The following is a 14,276-nucleotide window of genomic DNA, read 5'->3' on the forward strand; positions in this document are numbered from 1 at the left end:
CCAAATTCAATTTTATTAATTTATTAAGTAGTATTAATTAATTAATAATTAATTTAAGTTCATTTATTTATACTAATTAATATTAGTAAATTAATCTAAGCTTAAATTAATGTTCAATACCAATTATAAATTATTTATAATTGAATCATAAAAAATTTTATTGTTATTAATGTTATTTAAAATTATTAATAAAATATTTTTAATAATATTATTGTTATTAGTATTAAATAATGTTATTGTTTAATAATATTTATTAATTTATAATTTAAATTAAGGAATTATTATTATTATTATTAACTTAATTGATAATTAAGTTTAAATTTAAAAATTTTAATATTAAAATAAAAAATCACATTTATATATAAAATATTTTATTAAATTACATATAATAATAATAATTTATGAAAAATAAGATAAAATATTTATTGAAATTTAAAAAAAAAACATAATTCGATTTTAATAAAACTTATTCATAATTATAATAATAAAAAAAAGATAACAACTAATTTCTTTTTCCAATTAATATTCATTGTATTCTTTATCTCTAGCCTTATTTCAATTTTTTGATTAATTTAGAAAGGTAAAAGATATTACTATTAGTAAATTAAATTTCAAAAAATGAAATTAATAAAAAAATTAACAATAAATAATTAATGATTAATTTCGAAAGGTAAAAAAAAATAAATTAAATTTCAAAAAAATGAAATTAATAAAAAATTAGCAATAAAAAATTATTGATTAATTATTAATTTAGAAAGGTAAAAAATAAAATATTAGTAAATTAAAAATAAATAACGTGTTTTTCCTTCCATAAAAGAAAATAGAAATGATCTTCACACTCAAAGATATGAAGATTTGGTGTCTAACACTCTTAGATTCATGTTTATCATTTATATGTGTCGTGCCAAAAAGAATAAATCAGCAATCTCAATGTTTGTGCGCTCAATTCCACCCGAGAAGACGGAACGGAGGCTCTGAGCTAGGGTTCTGAACGATCTACCCACGGCGCCGACTGCGCAGCAGAGAAGAAACTCACGGGCGGTGAGAAGACCTCTGCAGCGTAACAGAGCTGCAGGGCATTAGCACAATGCAATGGTACAACCTCAGGGGGGGGCGTCAGAGCCCTCCCCGTCGCAGCACGAACCGGAGCAAACAGTTATTTTTGGTTATGTTGACAAGGAAATCTTGCGCAAAGGGAAAAAACACCAAGATGACAACAGGGAAGCTGGAAAGCGGAAGGACGAAGGCAGCGATACACAAGAAGGAAAAGAAACTCCAGAAGAAGGCCCGAAAATATCCTCAACAACATGTCGACCAGTGGCCAAGGAACGGCCACGAATAGAGCTACCGGGAGACAAGATTGACAGACGAATAGAGTACATGCGAGATCATGCCCTCATAGGGAAGTTCATAGGGTTCTGGCCGACTGAGAAAGCCCTATATGGTTGGATCGCGGCGAAATGGAAACCCAAAGGAGATGTCACACTTCAACTAGGGCCGAAAGGCTTCTTCACTGCAATCTTTTACTGTCTAGAGGACAAATACAGAATACTAGTAGAAGGGCCCTACTTTTTTAACTCTGCAGGATTATATCTGAGGGAATGGATTCCCAGATTCAATCCAGACAAGGAAGATCTCACCTGGGCGCCAGTCTGGATCAGACTATACTCTCTCCCAGATGAATATTGGGATGAGGACCTCCTCAAAAGGATCGGAAATGGGGTAGGAGAATACATCAGAGCGGCAGAAGAAACGAAATCGCGTAAGTACATCTCCTACGCTCGAATATGTGTTTTCATACGCCTGAATGAAGCTCTACCAGAGTCGGTAACTCTTGCCCACCGAGATGAAGAATGGATCCAGCCTCTCGACTATGAACATGTACCCTTTCGATGCAGAAAATGTCATGTTCTGGGACATCCCTTCAGGGACTGCCCTCAAAATGCCAAAATCAATACCCCTGACCCTTCTGAGACCCTAACCCAGGAAGGCTTCACTAAGGTCCAAAGCCGGAAGCGCTCTCACAAAAAGCCCCAAAATGGGTACAAACCCCAGCCCAACAAATCCCATGGCCCAGTAACTAAGAACAACTTTGATATTCTTGGACAAACCTCTGAAGAGCATCCTACTAACGTTGAGGCCAACACTGCTCACCCATCTTCCTCATCCCATCCCCCACCATCAAAATCCCCTCCCAAATCTCCACCCCCCATCATCATCCCTTCTATCCTCAGTCGAGGTCAGAAAGAAATAGCAGAGATACACAAGGAAATGGAAGTAGACGGAAAAGCAGACCTCTCCCAGAATCCAGAGATCAACACTGAAGACAACAATCAAGTGCAACAAATGGAAGAAGAGCCAGAAAGCATCGATTTGAATGGCCTAGATATTCTGGAATTAGAACTAGCCTGCAAAAAGAAAGCATACGATACAATTCCAGAACATCAACTTAATAAGCTCGAAGTGATTATCTCGCGAGCCTATCATCAACACCAACTAGGGATACAACCAGGAAGCCAATGGGATGGTAATCTACGCCCAAAGGATACAAAAAAGAGAGGAAGAAAAACAGACCTCCAAAGAACGATTGAGATCGGGAAAATCCTGGTAGATTCAGGCAGGTATGCAAAGTTGACGAAGTACTACAAGCCCTCTGTCAATGGTTGAATAATGAAGCTAGTATCATGGAATTTAAGAGGGCTAAACAGCCCCGGAAAGCTCAGGATGTTAAAAAACATGATTAGAATGGAAAAGTCGCAAATGTGCTTCCTCTAGGAAACTAAGTGTAATAGCTCTACGCTAGGCAGCATTCTCTCAAAAGCCTGGCCAGGCTGTCATTCGGTTGCAGTAGATGCCTCCGGAGCTTCAGGAGGGCTTGCTATAGCATGGAATACCCAAGCGGTAACCCTCACAGATTTTCACGCCTCTCATCATCTCATACAGGCGACCTTTCACATTCTGGGTACCAACATTCATGGCAACTTATCAAATGTATATTTCCCACAAGACACAGGAAGTAAAGTAGCGCTCCTTGACACGATAGAAGCTCTGAGCAATAATAGAAGGCACCCACTCTGGATTGTTGCAGGTGACTTCAACATGATCACTAAAACCGAGGAGAAGATAGGAGGGAGAATCAGAATGGAGCCAGAAGCCAATCGCTTCAAGGAATTTATCCAATCGGCGTCTCTCATAGATATGTCGTTCTGCAACGGTACCTTCACTTGGAGTAACCGAAGGGCTGGCAAACATCAAATCGCCTCCAAATTGGATCGCTTCCTCATCTCAGACAATGCGGTCCATTTAGGAGGAGATATCTCAGCGGCTATTCTTGCTCATACAGGGTCGGATCACTGGTCGATCGCTCTTCAATGGCAAAGACCAGGTGACCTAACAAAAAGACCCTTCCGCTTTGAAGGATTCTGGCTTACGCACCCCACATTCACGGATTTTGTCAAGACCACCTGGGCATCTTTCGTCCCTCCAGAAGGAGCAAAAATGTTTCAGTTCCAGCAGAAGTTAAGATTTCTCAAAAATCACCTAAAAATATGGAATAAGGAAACCTTTGGAAATATCTTCAAGGCGCAGGAAGAGTTAAATCAGGATCTGGTGGATCTCCATCAAAAGATTATCACGGAAGGGCATACGGAAACAACCCTGGAACAGGAACGACTCATCCATAGCCAGCTTGAGGATAGGAGAAAGCAGGAAGAAATCTACTGGAGGTAAAAGTCAAGAGTCAGATGGCTGAAGGAGGGGGAGCGCAACACCAAATTCTTCCACAGAACCACAGTGCAAAGAAGGATGCACAACAACATACCCTTCATCCAAAATCAAGAAGGGGCAAAAGTAGAGAAACATGAGGAAATCGAAGAGGTACTCCTCAATCACTTCCAACATGTCCATCAAGAGCAAATAGAAGATCGGCAACATGCTATAGGCAAAATAATCAGCAATGTGCCAAAGCTCATCACAGAGGAACACAATGAGCTTCTCATGCGCCCTATTCTCCCCCAGGAAGTGGATGAGGCTATGTCTCAGCTTAAAGAAGGTAAGGCCCCTGGCCCAGATGGATTCACCACCACATTCTTTCATACTTTTTGGGATATGATAAAGCTGGAAGTCTGGCAGATAGTTGAAGAATCCAGGGCCCTGCGCTGGCTTCTTCCCTCCCTCAACTCCACTTTCATCACTCTCATCCCCAAAGAGGAGGAGTCCATCACCCCTGATAAATTCAGGCCAATTGCCTTATGCAACGTCATTTACAAAGTTATATCGAAAGTTATTGCAAATCGGCTTAAACCCCTCCTACCTCTGCTCATCTCTCCGGAACAGTCAGGGTACGTGGAAGGTCGACAAATAATGGATGGTATTCTACTCACACACGAAATCATTCATTCCCTCAAGCACTCAAAGCAAGCAGGTATGCTTCTCAAATTGGATCTCTCCAAAGCATTTGATAAACTTATCTGGAATTACATATCTCATATGTTAAAAGCTTTTGGTTTTTGCTCCATTTGGGTTCGATGGATTATGAGCCTAATCACATCTACTCACTTTTCCATCCTTGTGAATGGCATTCCCTCCCGCCCCTTCAAACCCTCTAGGGGTATCAGGCAAGGGGACCCCTTATCCCCCTTTCTCTTTGTTCTCATGGCTGAAGGAATTGGTCAACACATTAAACAAGCCCTCCATTCTCATCAGCTCAAAGGCATCTCGGTTCACAACACTTCTGCCACCTCTCATCAGCAGTTTGTTGATGACACCATGCTATTTGGATATCCCTCTGTACAAGAAGCCTCCCGACTAAAATCCCTCCTCCATGATTTCTCTGAAGCCTCTGGCACCCATGTCAATTGCTCTAAATCGCAGGTTTTCTTCTTTCACACTCCTCCTTCGGTCAAAATTGCGGTTACTCGCATTTTGGGCTTCCCCTCTGCAACCCTCCCCTCCAAATACCTTGGCGCTCCCCTCACTACATCAGCCATAAAGCAGCCAGCGTGGCGCTTCTTCCTTGAGAAACTTGATTCCCGCCTCAACCTCTGGACTTATAGATCTCTAAACTTAGCCAGTCGTGTGGTTCTCATCAAGTCTGTCCTTCAGGCAATGCCTCTGTACCTTTTCTCTATCCTTGCTATGCCAAAGTGGGTTCTAAAAAGAATTAGGAACCTTCAGCGTAATTTTCTACGGGGCAGCTCGGCTACTAATCGCAAATGGGCTTTGGTTAAATGGACCACGGTTTGCATGCCCAAAGACAAGGGAGGCATTGGGCTGAGGGACCCAGAGTATAGCAACTCCATTATGAATGCCAAGATCTGGTGGCAATGGATCACTAACCCAGATAAGCCCTGGGTTAAAATCTGGACAGCCAAATATGCTGGTAACATACCACAAGAAGAACTCATCAGATTCATTCCTATCGAAAAGGGGTCGCCAATCTGGAATGCGGCCAAACAGCACTATCAGCTAATTCAACAGCACAACTTCTGGGAAATAAGGAATGGACGCACGACAAGATTCTGCACAGATGCCTGGAACCAAATGCCCAAGCTCACAAATGTTCTTCACCCTTCTCTGATACCAGACAGGCAGGAGCAGCAGCAGGAAAAAGTACAACAATTTTGGACGCAGGAGATGGAGCATGGATTTAGAAAATGGAAACAGAGTAACCAAATTCTCAACAATACAGATGCACGGAAGGTAGAAGAGCTGGGGACGGAGTTAAGGAAAAGAAGCATAAGGCAGGATGACGGTGGGGATATCCTCAGATGGGGATACCAACCCAAAGGGACCTACACTACCTCAGAAGCCTACAAGGTGATATGCAACTCCCCCACTCCTCTAGACCTGTTATGGAGCAAAATATGGGGGCTCGGATCATGGCCCAAAATATCCTTCTTTCTCTGGCTAGTAGGACATAAAAAAATTCTCACATGGGATAAACTTAGAAAACGAAACTTTCATGGTCCCTCTGTTTGCTACAACTGTTTTCAAAGTGAAGAAACTCTTCAACACCTCCTGGATACTTGTCCTCTTGCCAATCAACTATGGGAAAAGGTAGGCTTCAGATGCCAAAAAAGATGCAAAGGGGAAAACGACATCATCAACTCCATAAGACAATGGCCAAAGCATCCATACAAAAGCGAGATCCTCAACCATATATGGAGCATCATCCCGGGGATCGTCTTATGGAACGTTTGGAAGGAAAGAAACAAACGTATATTTAAAAACAAACGCTCCTCTATTGAAGAAACCTGGAACAGGATACATAGGAATCTCCAAGAAACGATGTCGCTTCAACCGTGGACAAAGGAAGATCTCCCATCCACAGATAATGAAAAAAGCATACTGGACAACTGGCATCTGCATCTACCTCAAGAATCGCTCAAGAATAGCCCATCTAATAGCAACTACAAGGACAACTGCCATTGGAAAGCCCCTCCTAAAAACTCATACAAACTTAATTTTGATGGGGCTTCCAAAGGTAATCCTGGAGCAGCTGGTTTCGGTGGCATATTGAGGAACCATGAAGGCACTCCTCTGCAGATATACTTTGGAAACATGGGGTGGGATACCAACAACTCAGCAGAGCTAGAAGGGCTTTGGCAAGGTCTCCTGCAAGCCTGGAATCTCAATCTTCAACCCTTGATTGTAGAAGGCGACTCTCAGATTCTTATTAACATGGCCACTCGCATACAGAACGGCTCACAAGCTAGGAAAGTAGCACCCAGTTGGAGGCTAGAAGCGAGGCTAAATGACATTGAACAAAAGTTGCGCAATAATAGAGCCATCTCCTTCAATCACACTAGAAGAGAGGGCAACAAGATAGCTGACCTCCTGGCCAACATTGGGGTAGAGACTGAACACATCATCCTATTCGGAAACACAAACATCATTCCTAACATGCACCAGTTCCAGGAATGTGAAAGCTTGATCCAAGGAGATGCTGCCTCCCCGGATGTGGGTGTCAACATGCCAGGCAGTGAGGAGCCACATTCCAAACATGTGCCACCTCGTGAACGCAATGGGAGTTTAATGCCCCTCGCCGCTGAGGAGTTAAGACGGGAGGCGCAGAGCAGAGCTCTTAATGAGGAAGCAAGGTACTATGGCGAGTCTGCAGAGAGCAATTAAAGCGGGCAAGAATCGAGGGAATGTCTGTAGTTTTAAGTATGAAGGAATGTTGCGGTTTCAGACTCAGAGTGCAAAACACGCAGTTCAGATCTCTGAGGGTAAGTGTCTCTTTAAGGATTCTGTTCTTGCTGGTAGTGACGGCATTCAAATTGCCAAAGAAAACTTCTTGCATGTTTATTTGGGGGATTGCTGCTTTTATGCGGCTGAGCTCTGTCACGGAACAGTTGGGGGACGAAATTCAGTTGGCGGGCGACTCAAACCAGACAAGCCCTCAAGCGTTGCCCGGTTACAAATCGTTGGCGTCCCTGCAACCATGGCACGACCCAGGGAGAGGATGCCAAGTAGAAGAGGTTCGGGGCGAGGTGGTTCTTCACGTCACCCGGCTGCGGATGCCCACCATCACTGTTGCTGTTGTTATTGCTATAGAAGGGCAGGGGCCACTCCTATACAGGCCAGTCAATTCATGGAGGCTGGCAGTTCCAATGCTGGATCGCACCTTCTCCCAGCGTTTGGCTCGGCCATATTCACCCTTGGCAGCTCGAGGGACAATTCTGGCATTAACGCGCACATATCGGTTCTTTTCACTAAGGCTCCTCCGGAAGATGACGAAGGAGCGCAACCGGGAATTGCAGAGGAACACCCAGAGGGCAGTGGGGAGAAACACCCAGTTGTGCAAATGGAAATTGCAGAGGAAGCGCCAGCGAAGGAACCTGAGCAGACCCCTATTCGACCTCAAGAGCAGAAGGCGTCGACATCCATGCAGAACCCCATGGCAATGTGGGAGGGCTACCTAGAAGGTCGCGGGTGGTGCAGAATTATTGAGGAAAAGCCAGAGGAATAGCTTCCAGCGGCACACTCTGTCAACCATTTCTCTCATTCAGGTCGGGTATAGGTCCTTGGTCTCTGTTGGGGTCTGGATTACGTTATATATCTATGTTTGTGTCTCTCTAGTCCTTGTTTATGTCCATGTTTACAATGGTCTGGGTAGCAGGCCTTGCAAGGATACTGTTACAAGTCTTTTGATCTCCCCGCGAGGGAGAAATTTGGTTCTGAAGCCCTTGCGCGGGATATTTTGGTATGGTCTGAAAACAATTCTGTGTTATGTCATGTTGGTAGCGCTGCCCCTGCGAGGGCGAATTCTGAGTCGAGAAAAGCCACCCAAAGTGCCACGGTCGGCCCTGGGCAACCTGTCTTTTTGAATGTAATGTTTTCCTGTACATAATATAATAGAATAGATAGCTTTACCGAGAAAAAAAAAATGTTTGTCCGCTCAATTCTTAGGTTTTCTTAAATTTCATATATCTCAACTATATATGAGAGCCCAGAATGACAACTTCTTTATGGAGATAAAGAGTGAAGTGTTATTTGTTATTGAAGCTTCTAGTTAACCATCTGCCTGGTGGAACGTAAAGCTGGCTGCCTCCTTTTTCCGAGAATCCACTCAGAAAAGCATCGGTATCTAGAGTGGTTCCATCCGCCACCCCTCGAAACTCCACAATCGATACGGTTTTCGCTCGACACCATAACTCATTCACCTTCACCCACAAGGCCTCTCCTTCCATCAAGACCTCCTCGCTACCATACGACGAAAAGTGAACGATGGCTCATAGTTCAGAACTACCCGCCACGTTTCATGCTCCTCATACGTTTGCACAACTATGTTGAACGAACACCCATGGCCTAGACATCAAGAAAATTGATGATAGATAGTGCGTACACGTATCCACTAATTATAATAAATATTTTCTGAGAAATAATTTAATTTTAAAAAGTTAATAAATTCTTATCCACCTAGTTCAAATAAGAAATTCTCCACTAATTATAATAAATATGCAATTTATATAAAAGTATGACATAAAATAATATAATTTATTTATAAAAATTTGTAAAATATATATTTTTCAAATTTTCCTATATTAAATTTAATTAGTAGTAAAATTTTAATGAGTAACTATGATTAAATGTAATATAGTAACAACACGGCATAGCTAGTGTTCTTTGCCATTTAGTTTAATTATTGAATTTTGAAAAATATGAATTACGTGTCATGACTAATGGTTGAGCATCCTTCAATTTTGTGAAAATTTTCAAAATTTTGTGAAAATTTTCAATATTTTTGAAAAATATTAAGAATGATTTGGGTTTATATTCTTAGAAGTTATAGTTGAACCTTTTAATCTTTGAAAAGTGAAGAAATTATTTATATAAAAATTAATATCTCTTTTATTTGTGATGATTTCTAAATTCTTTTTGGATAAATTAATGTGACATAATCTATTCCTTTAAACTCTTGGAAAAATCATTCATCTTTGTAAATTGATTTTAGTTAACTAAAACACAGTTTTATTATAATATATCAATGACTAACAATGACAAACTAGAAATAACACAACTTTATAAATAATACAATTATAGCCATATCTATGACAAACTAGAAATAACACAATTTTATAAATAATACAATTATAGCTATATCTATGACAAATTAGAAATAATTCAACTATAACTATATATCATTTGTGCGGGGAAATGAGTTATCACAATCTAAAGAATAAACAAATTGACCTTTGGATTGTTACATATTTTACCAGAAAATAAGGTGGATATAAAATTCTTTTTTAATTCCATTTATTCATGCTTTGATTTGTTTAGAGAGATGCGAATGTATGATGTTTAGATAATAGACACTCAACTATTCAACAACAATCACTTTCACTTCCAAAGAAGTAATAAAGAATTTTGAAATCGCTGCACATTCTTATATATATATATATATATATATATAGGGAAGTGAATCCATATCAAATAAGCCATTTAACATAGTTGCACAAAGGAAGTGAATCCATATCAAATAAGCCCTTTAACATAGTTACACATCCATAATTGAGTGTGTATTAGTTTTTATTTTTGAGTTTCAAATTATTATTTTTTTTCAAATATATATATGTTGAAATATGTTATAATTAAAATTAATTAAATTGATATAAATTAACATATTAATATATTTTTTTTAAATAATAAAACTTTTTACACTTAAATGGTTAAATAATAATAAATTAAACAATTATTATAAAATATAATGAATAAATAAATTTAAATTTATTATCATTATTCATCAAAGAATTACATTATTTCAAATAATTTATTTTTTATTTACACCCAAAAGTAACAACTTTTTACTTTTTTTACCTGATTTCTTTCCATAATACATACTCATTATCATTATTAAAACAATAATAATAATAGCATATTACAATTATCATATATGTGCATGACCTTATTATGGTTACAATTTTCAAAAGCATATATTCGCCTTAAAAAAATTCACTTGATCATTTATCATAACTCCATCAACCACAAATACTTGTGACACTGCATGTAAAATACTCAAGTTATAAATAGGAATAAATCCAACCCAGAAAAATATTTCGCCAAGCATTACTTTTAAATAAATAGAGCCAAATACATGAAAGATTTAGGGAAAGTTTAGGAACTGGATCCATATAGTATGTGTGGTCACATCATGCATAAGATCCATCAGTCTTGTTATGGTCACATCATCTTTAATGGTGTTGGTTAGTGATTTTATTTTTACCATTAAAATACAGGTTTTGCTTTTCAATGGCTGCTTTGGCACATGAATTGATTGGGACTGGAGCAATCGTTGCAGGTTGGAGGGTTTTGCTGGGCAGCTCTGCGGCACATGTGTTCCAGTACACTTGGAGAGTTTCGCGTCGCAGCTTTGCTGCACATGTTCCAGTCGACTTATAGGTTCAGGGGAGGGTGTACAAGAGCGTTAAATGACTATGAGGCGCCATGTGGAATTAGTCAAATCCTTTGCAGGTCACTGATGAGATTAGTGTAGTAAAACATTGGAAATCCCTATTTCGATCTCTATCAGTCCATAAATGCGTGGCTACATGCCTTCTCGATAACCCGATATAACATGCGTGTGGTAATGACTAGATAACACGCGTACGGTAATGATTAGATAAAAAAAAAAATAACGGTGTGTTATATGGGGCTATCGAGGGCCTATGTAGCCGCCCATTTATGGACTGATAGAGGTGGAAATAGGAATTGCCTAAAACATTGTACTGAACAATGAATACTAGTAAAAAATGATTTGAATACCTTCTTAGTCTATCAAGACTGGAATAAATAAAATTAATATATATATATATTTTATAAAAATTTAATTTAGGTAAAAGATTTAGTTTACAATTTTAATTTAAATATTTAGTTTAAAAGATTAATTTCATAAGAAAATTTTAGCTAAATTTTTTCAATAAATTGTCGAAGAAAATTATGGAGGAAAATGCATGAAACATAATTTTTGGAGGGAAAAATTTCGGCGAAATTTTTTGGAGGGATTTTTTTCATTCTTTACGCTATATATTATTATTAAGAGAGTGTGCATTTGTATCATTCAGTCTCTTTTGTTTGAAAGGCATGGATTCTTCTGATAGTGAAGTTTCGCTTTGTGAAGCATTAACATCTTTGTCGTGTAACAACTTTATTCATATTGATGAATATAACAAAATATCTTCCACTATGAATAGAGAGTCAAATCTTCCACTTAGTCCTAATCCTAAGGACTATGAGAGCAACACTGCTGAAATACAGGATGAAGAATTTCAAATAAATAAAGAGTCACAGTTTCCACTTAGTCTTGATCCTATGGACTATGAGAGCAGCAGTGATGAAGAGCACGATGAAGATTTTCAAATAAATAAATAATTACAGTTTCCACTTAGTCCTAATACTGTGGACTATGAGAGCAGCAGTGATGAAGATCATGATGAAGAATTTCAAATGAATAGAGTGTCACGCTGTCCACTTAGTCCTAATCCTATGGACTATGAGAGCAACAATGATGAAGAGCATGATGAAGAATTTCAAATGAATAGTGTCATAGTGTCCACTTAGCCCTAATCCTATGGACTATAAGAGCGGCAGTGATGAAAAATATGATGAAGAATTTCAAATGAATAGTGTCATGGTTTCCACTTAGTCCTAATCCTATGGACTATGAGAACAGTAGTGATGAAGAACATAATGAATCATTTCAAATGAATATAGTGTCACAATGTCCACTTAATCCTAATTTTATGGATTATGAAAGCAACAATGATGAAGAGCATGATGAATTTTTTCAAATAGATAAAGAGTCACGGTCTCCACTTAGTCCTAATCCCATGGACTATTAGAGAAGCAGTGATGAAGGCTAGGATGAAGAATTTCCAATAAATTGATAGTCACATTTTCCACCTTGTCCTAATCCTAAGGACTATGAGAGAAGTAGTGATGAAGGACAGGATGAAGAAATTAGTCTTAATCCTAAGGACTATGAGAGAAGAAGTGACAAAGGGCAGGATGAATAATTTTTAGTGAGTAAAGAGTCACATTTTCGTCGTAGTCCTAATCCTATGGACTGTGAGAGCAGCACTCACAATGCACATGATGAAGAATTCCAATAAACATCAAGTCAAATTTTCCATTTAGTCCTAATTCTAAGAACTGTGAGGGTAACACCAAAGAAGGAAAAGATGAAGAATATCCTCCAAGTCAGTATTTCAAAAGCACAGATGATCGTAGTGAGGATAACATTCCTCATAATGATGATGAAAATTCTTATACAAATGATGATCCAATGATGGAGATGTTGCCAGGAAATATTATATCGAGGAGTAGGAGCAAACCTTTTCGTATCAATCCAATATGTTCTAGTTATACAAGGGGTAGAGAAGAATATCTGACGAGAATTAGTTCTATCAGTTCTCTCATTTCAAGTGAATGTTGTGAAAAAGATTTCTTGAAACATATGGATTTCAAGTTTGAATTAGAGAAAAGGAAGAGATATTTGTCAATGAATAAAATCATGCAAAATTCATATTTAGTGGGGTGCATGCAATTTACATTATCAGGTTATGATTATCATATTGGGTCTTTATTTATTTGTAGAAAGGCTTTCAAAATGTTTCATTCAATAGGTATTTTTTGTCTGTTAAGAATCCAAGAAAATTTGGAAAATGATCCCACATTTTATTCAGAAGTACGCCATAAACGACAGTTTGGGCCATTATCAAATACTGCAACGTCATGGATGAAAGATTTCTTTTCAAATCATCGAGAGTGTATGCCAAATAGAGAGACAATACATATTCCAGATAATTTCTCAAGACGAGAAATCTACAACTTATACAAAGAATATGCAGAAGGTGCTGAGGGACATGGTCGATTTATTACATACCAATATTTTGTGAAGATATGGAAGAAATAATTCAACAATGTCTGTATTCATAAGAAGACAAGGATGGGGATTTGCAGTACATGTGCTTCTCTTAAATAAAAAAGGATAAATGTGAAGACTCATAAAGAGGTAAGCATTTATAACTTTAACTTTTAAAAATGTATAGCCATCAACTATGAAAACATATTTCTTAAAAACTTTATTTTATGTTGTGTAGATTTCATTGTCAAAGCACTTCAAGAGCATTGCGAACAACAAACACGTGAAAGGAAAAAGTTGTACAAGCATTGAAAGAAGTGTTATGATAATCCAAATAAATATTTGGGTTTGATAATTGATGGTATGGACCAGAAGAAAACACTTCTACCACATTTTGTTTGCACACCCAAAAAACTATAGGAGGAAAATTTTATTCAGTATCACTTGGTCGATTGTATGGTCTTCAATAGGAAAATGTTGCCAAGGGTATATTTCACAGCTCCAAATATTCATAATGATGCAAATATCACAATAACTATAATTCATGATGTGCTTTCTCATTGGTCTGGTAATCTTCCTGAAGTTTTGTATCTACAATTGGACAACATTTGTCGTGAAAACAAAAATAAGATTGTTTTTGGATATCTAAACAAGTTTGTTGAATTGAGATTTTTTCAGAAGGTAAAGGTTGGTTTCCTTCTCGTTGGACACACTCATGACCATATTGATGAGATGTTCAGTCATTTTTCAGTCACAAAGTTGGGAGATTTCCATCATTAATTGAATGTATTAATAAATTATACATGTCAGAGCCTACTTTTGATGTGTTGGAAGAAATTGTTGATGTGCGAAGGTTTATTCTGGGATCGCATGATGAGGAGAAATTGTTTGAACAACTTAATGACATTAGCTT

At 38.2% G+C, this 14,276-nt stretch overlaps 1 protein-coding gene across 1 annotated transcript; it reads left to right on the forward strand.

Annotated features, from left to right (window-relative positions):
• Positions 1-1,092: 1,092 nt before the first annotated feature.
• On the forward strand, positions 1,093-3,729 carry LOC149151247 (uncharacterized). The gene is made up of 2 exons (XM_089443102.1): positions 1,093-2,621; positions 2,793-3,729. Exons 1-2 carry the CDS (start codon positions 1,093-1,095, stop codon positions 3,727-3,729), a joined length of 2,466 nt encoding a protein of 821 aa, XP_089299228.1.
• The last annotated feature ends 10,547 nt before the right edge of the window (positions 3,730-14,276 follow it).

This window comes from Pinus tabuliformis, chromosome 9 (genome assembly GCF_031772625.1).
Source record: "Pinus tabuliformis cultivar Carrire ecotype Pingquan chromosome 9, CPIR1, whole genome shotgun sequence".
Taxonomy (NCBI): domain Eukaryota; kingdom Viridiplantae; phylum Streptophyta; class Pinopsida; order Pinales; family Pinaceae; genus Pinus; species Pinus tabuliformis.

Bases quoted from the DNA above. Each gene is read 5' to 3' on its own strand.
- LOC149151247 (XM_089443102.1), top strand. From the start codon at position 1,093: ATGGTACAACCTCAGGGGGGGGCGTCAGAGCCCTCCCCGTCGCAGCAC. The intron at 2,622-2,792 runs GTATGCAAAGTT...TAAGTGTAATAG, and splicing joins ATCCTGGTAGATTCAGGCAG to CTCTACGCTAGGCAGCATTC.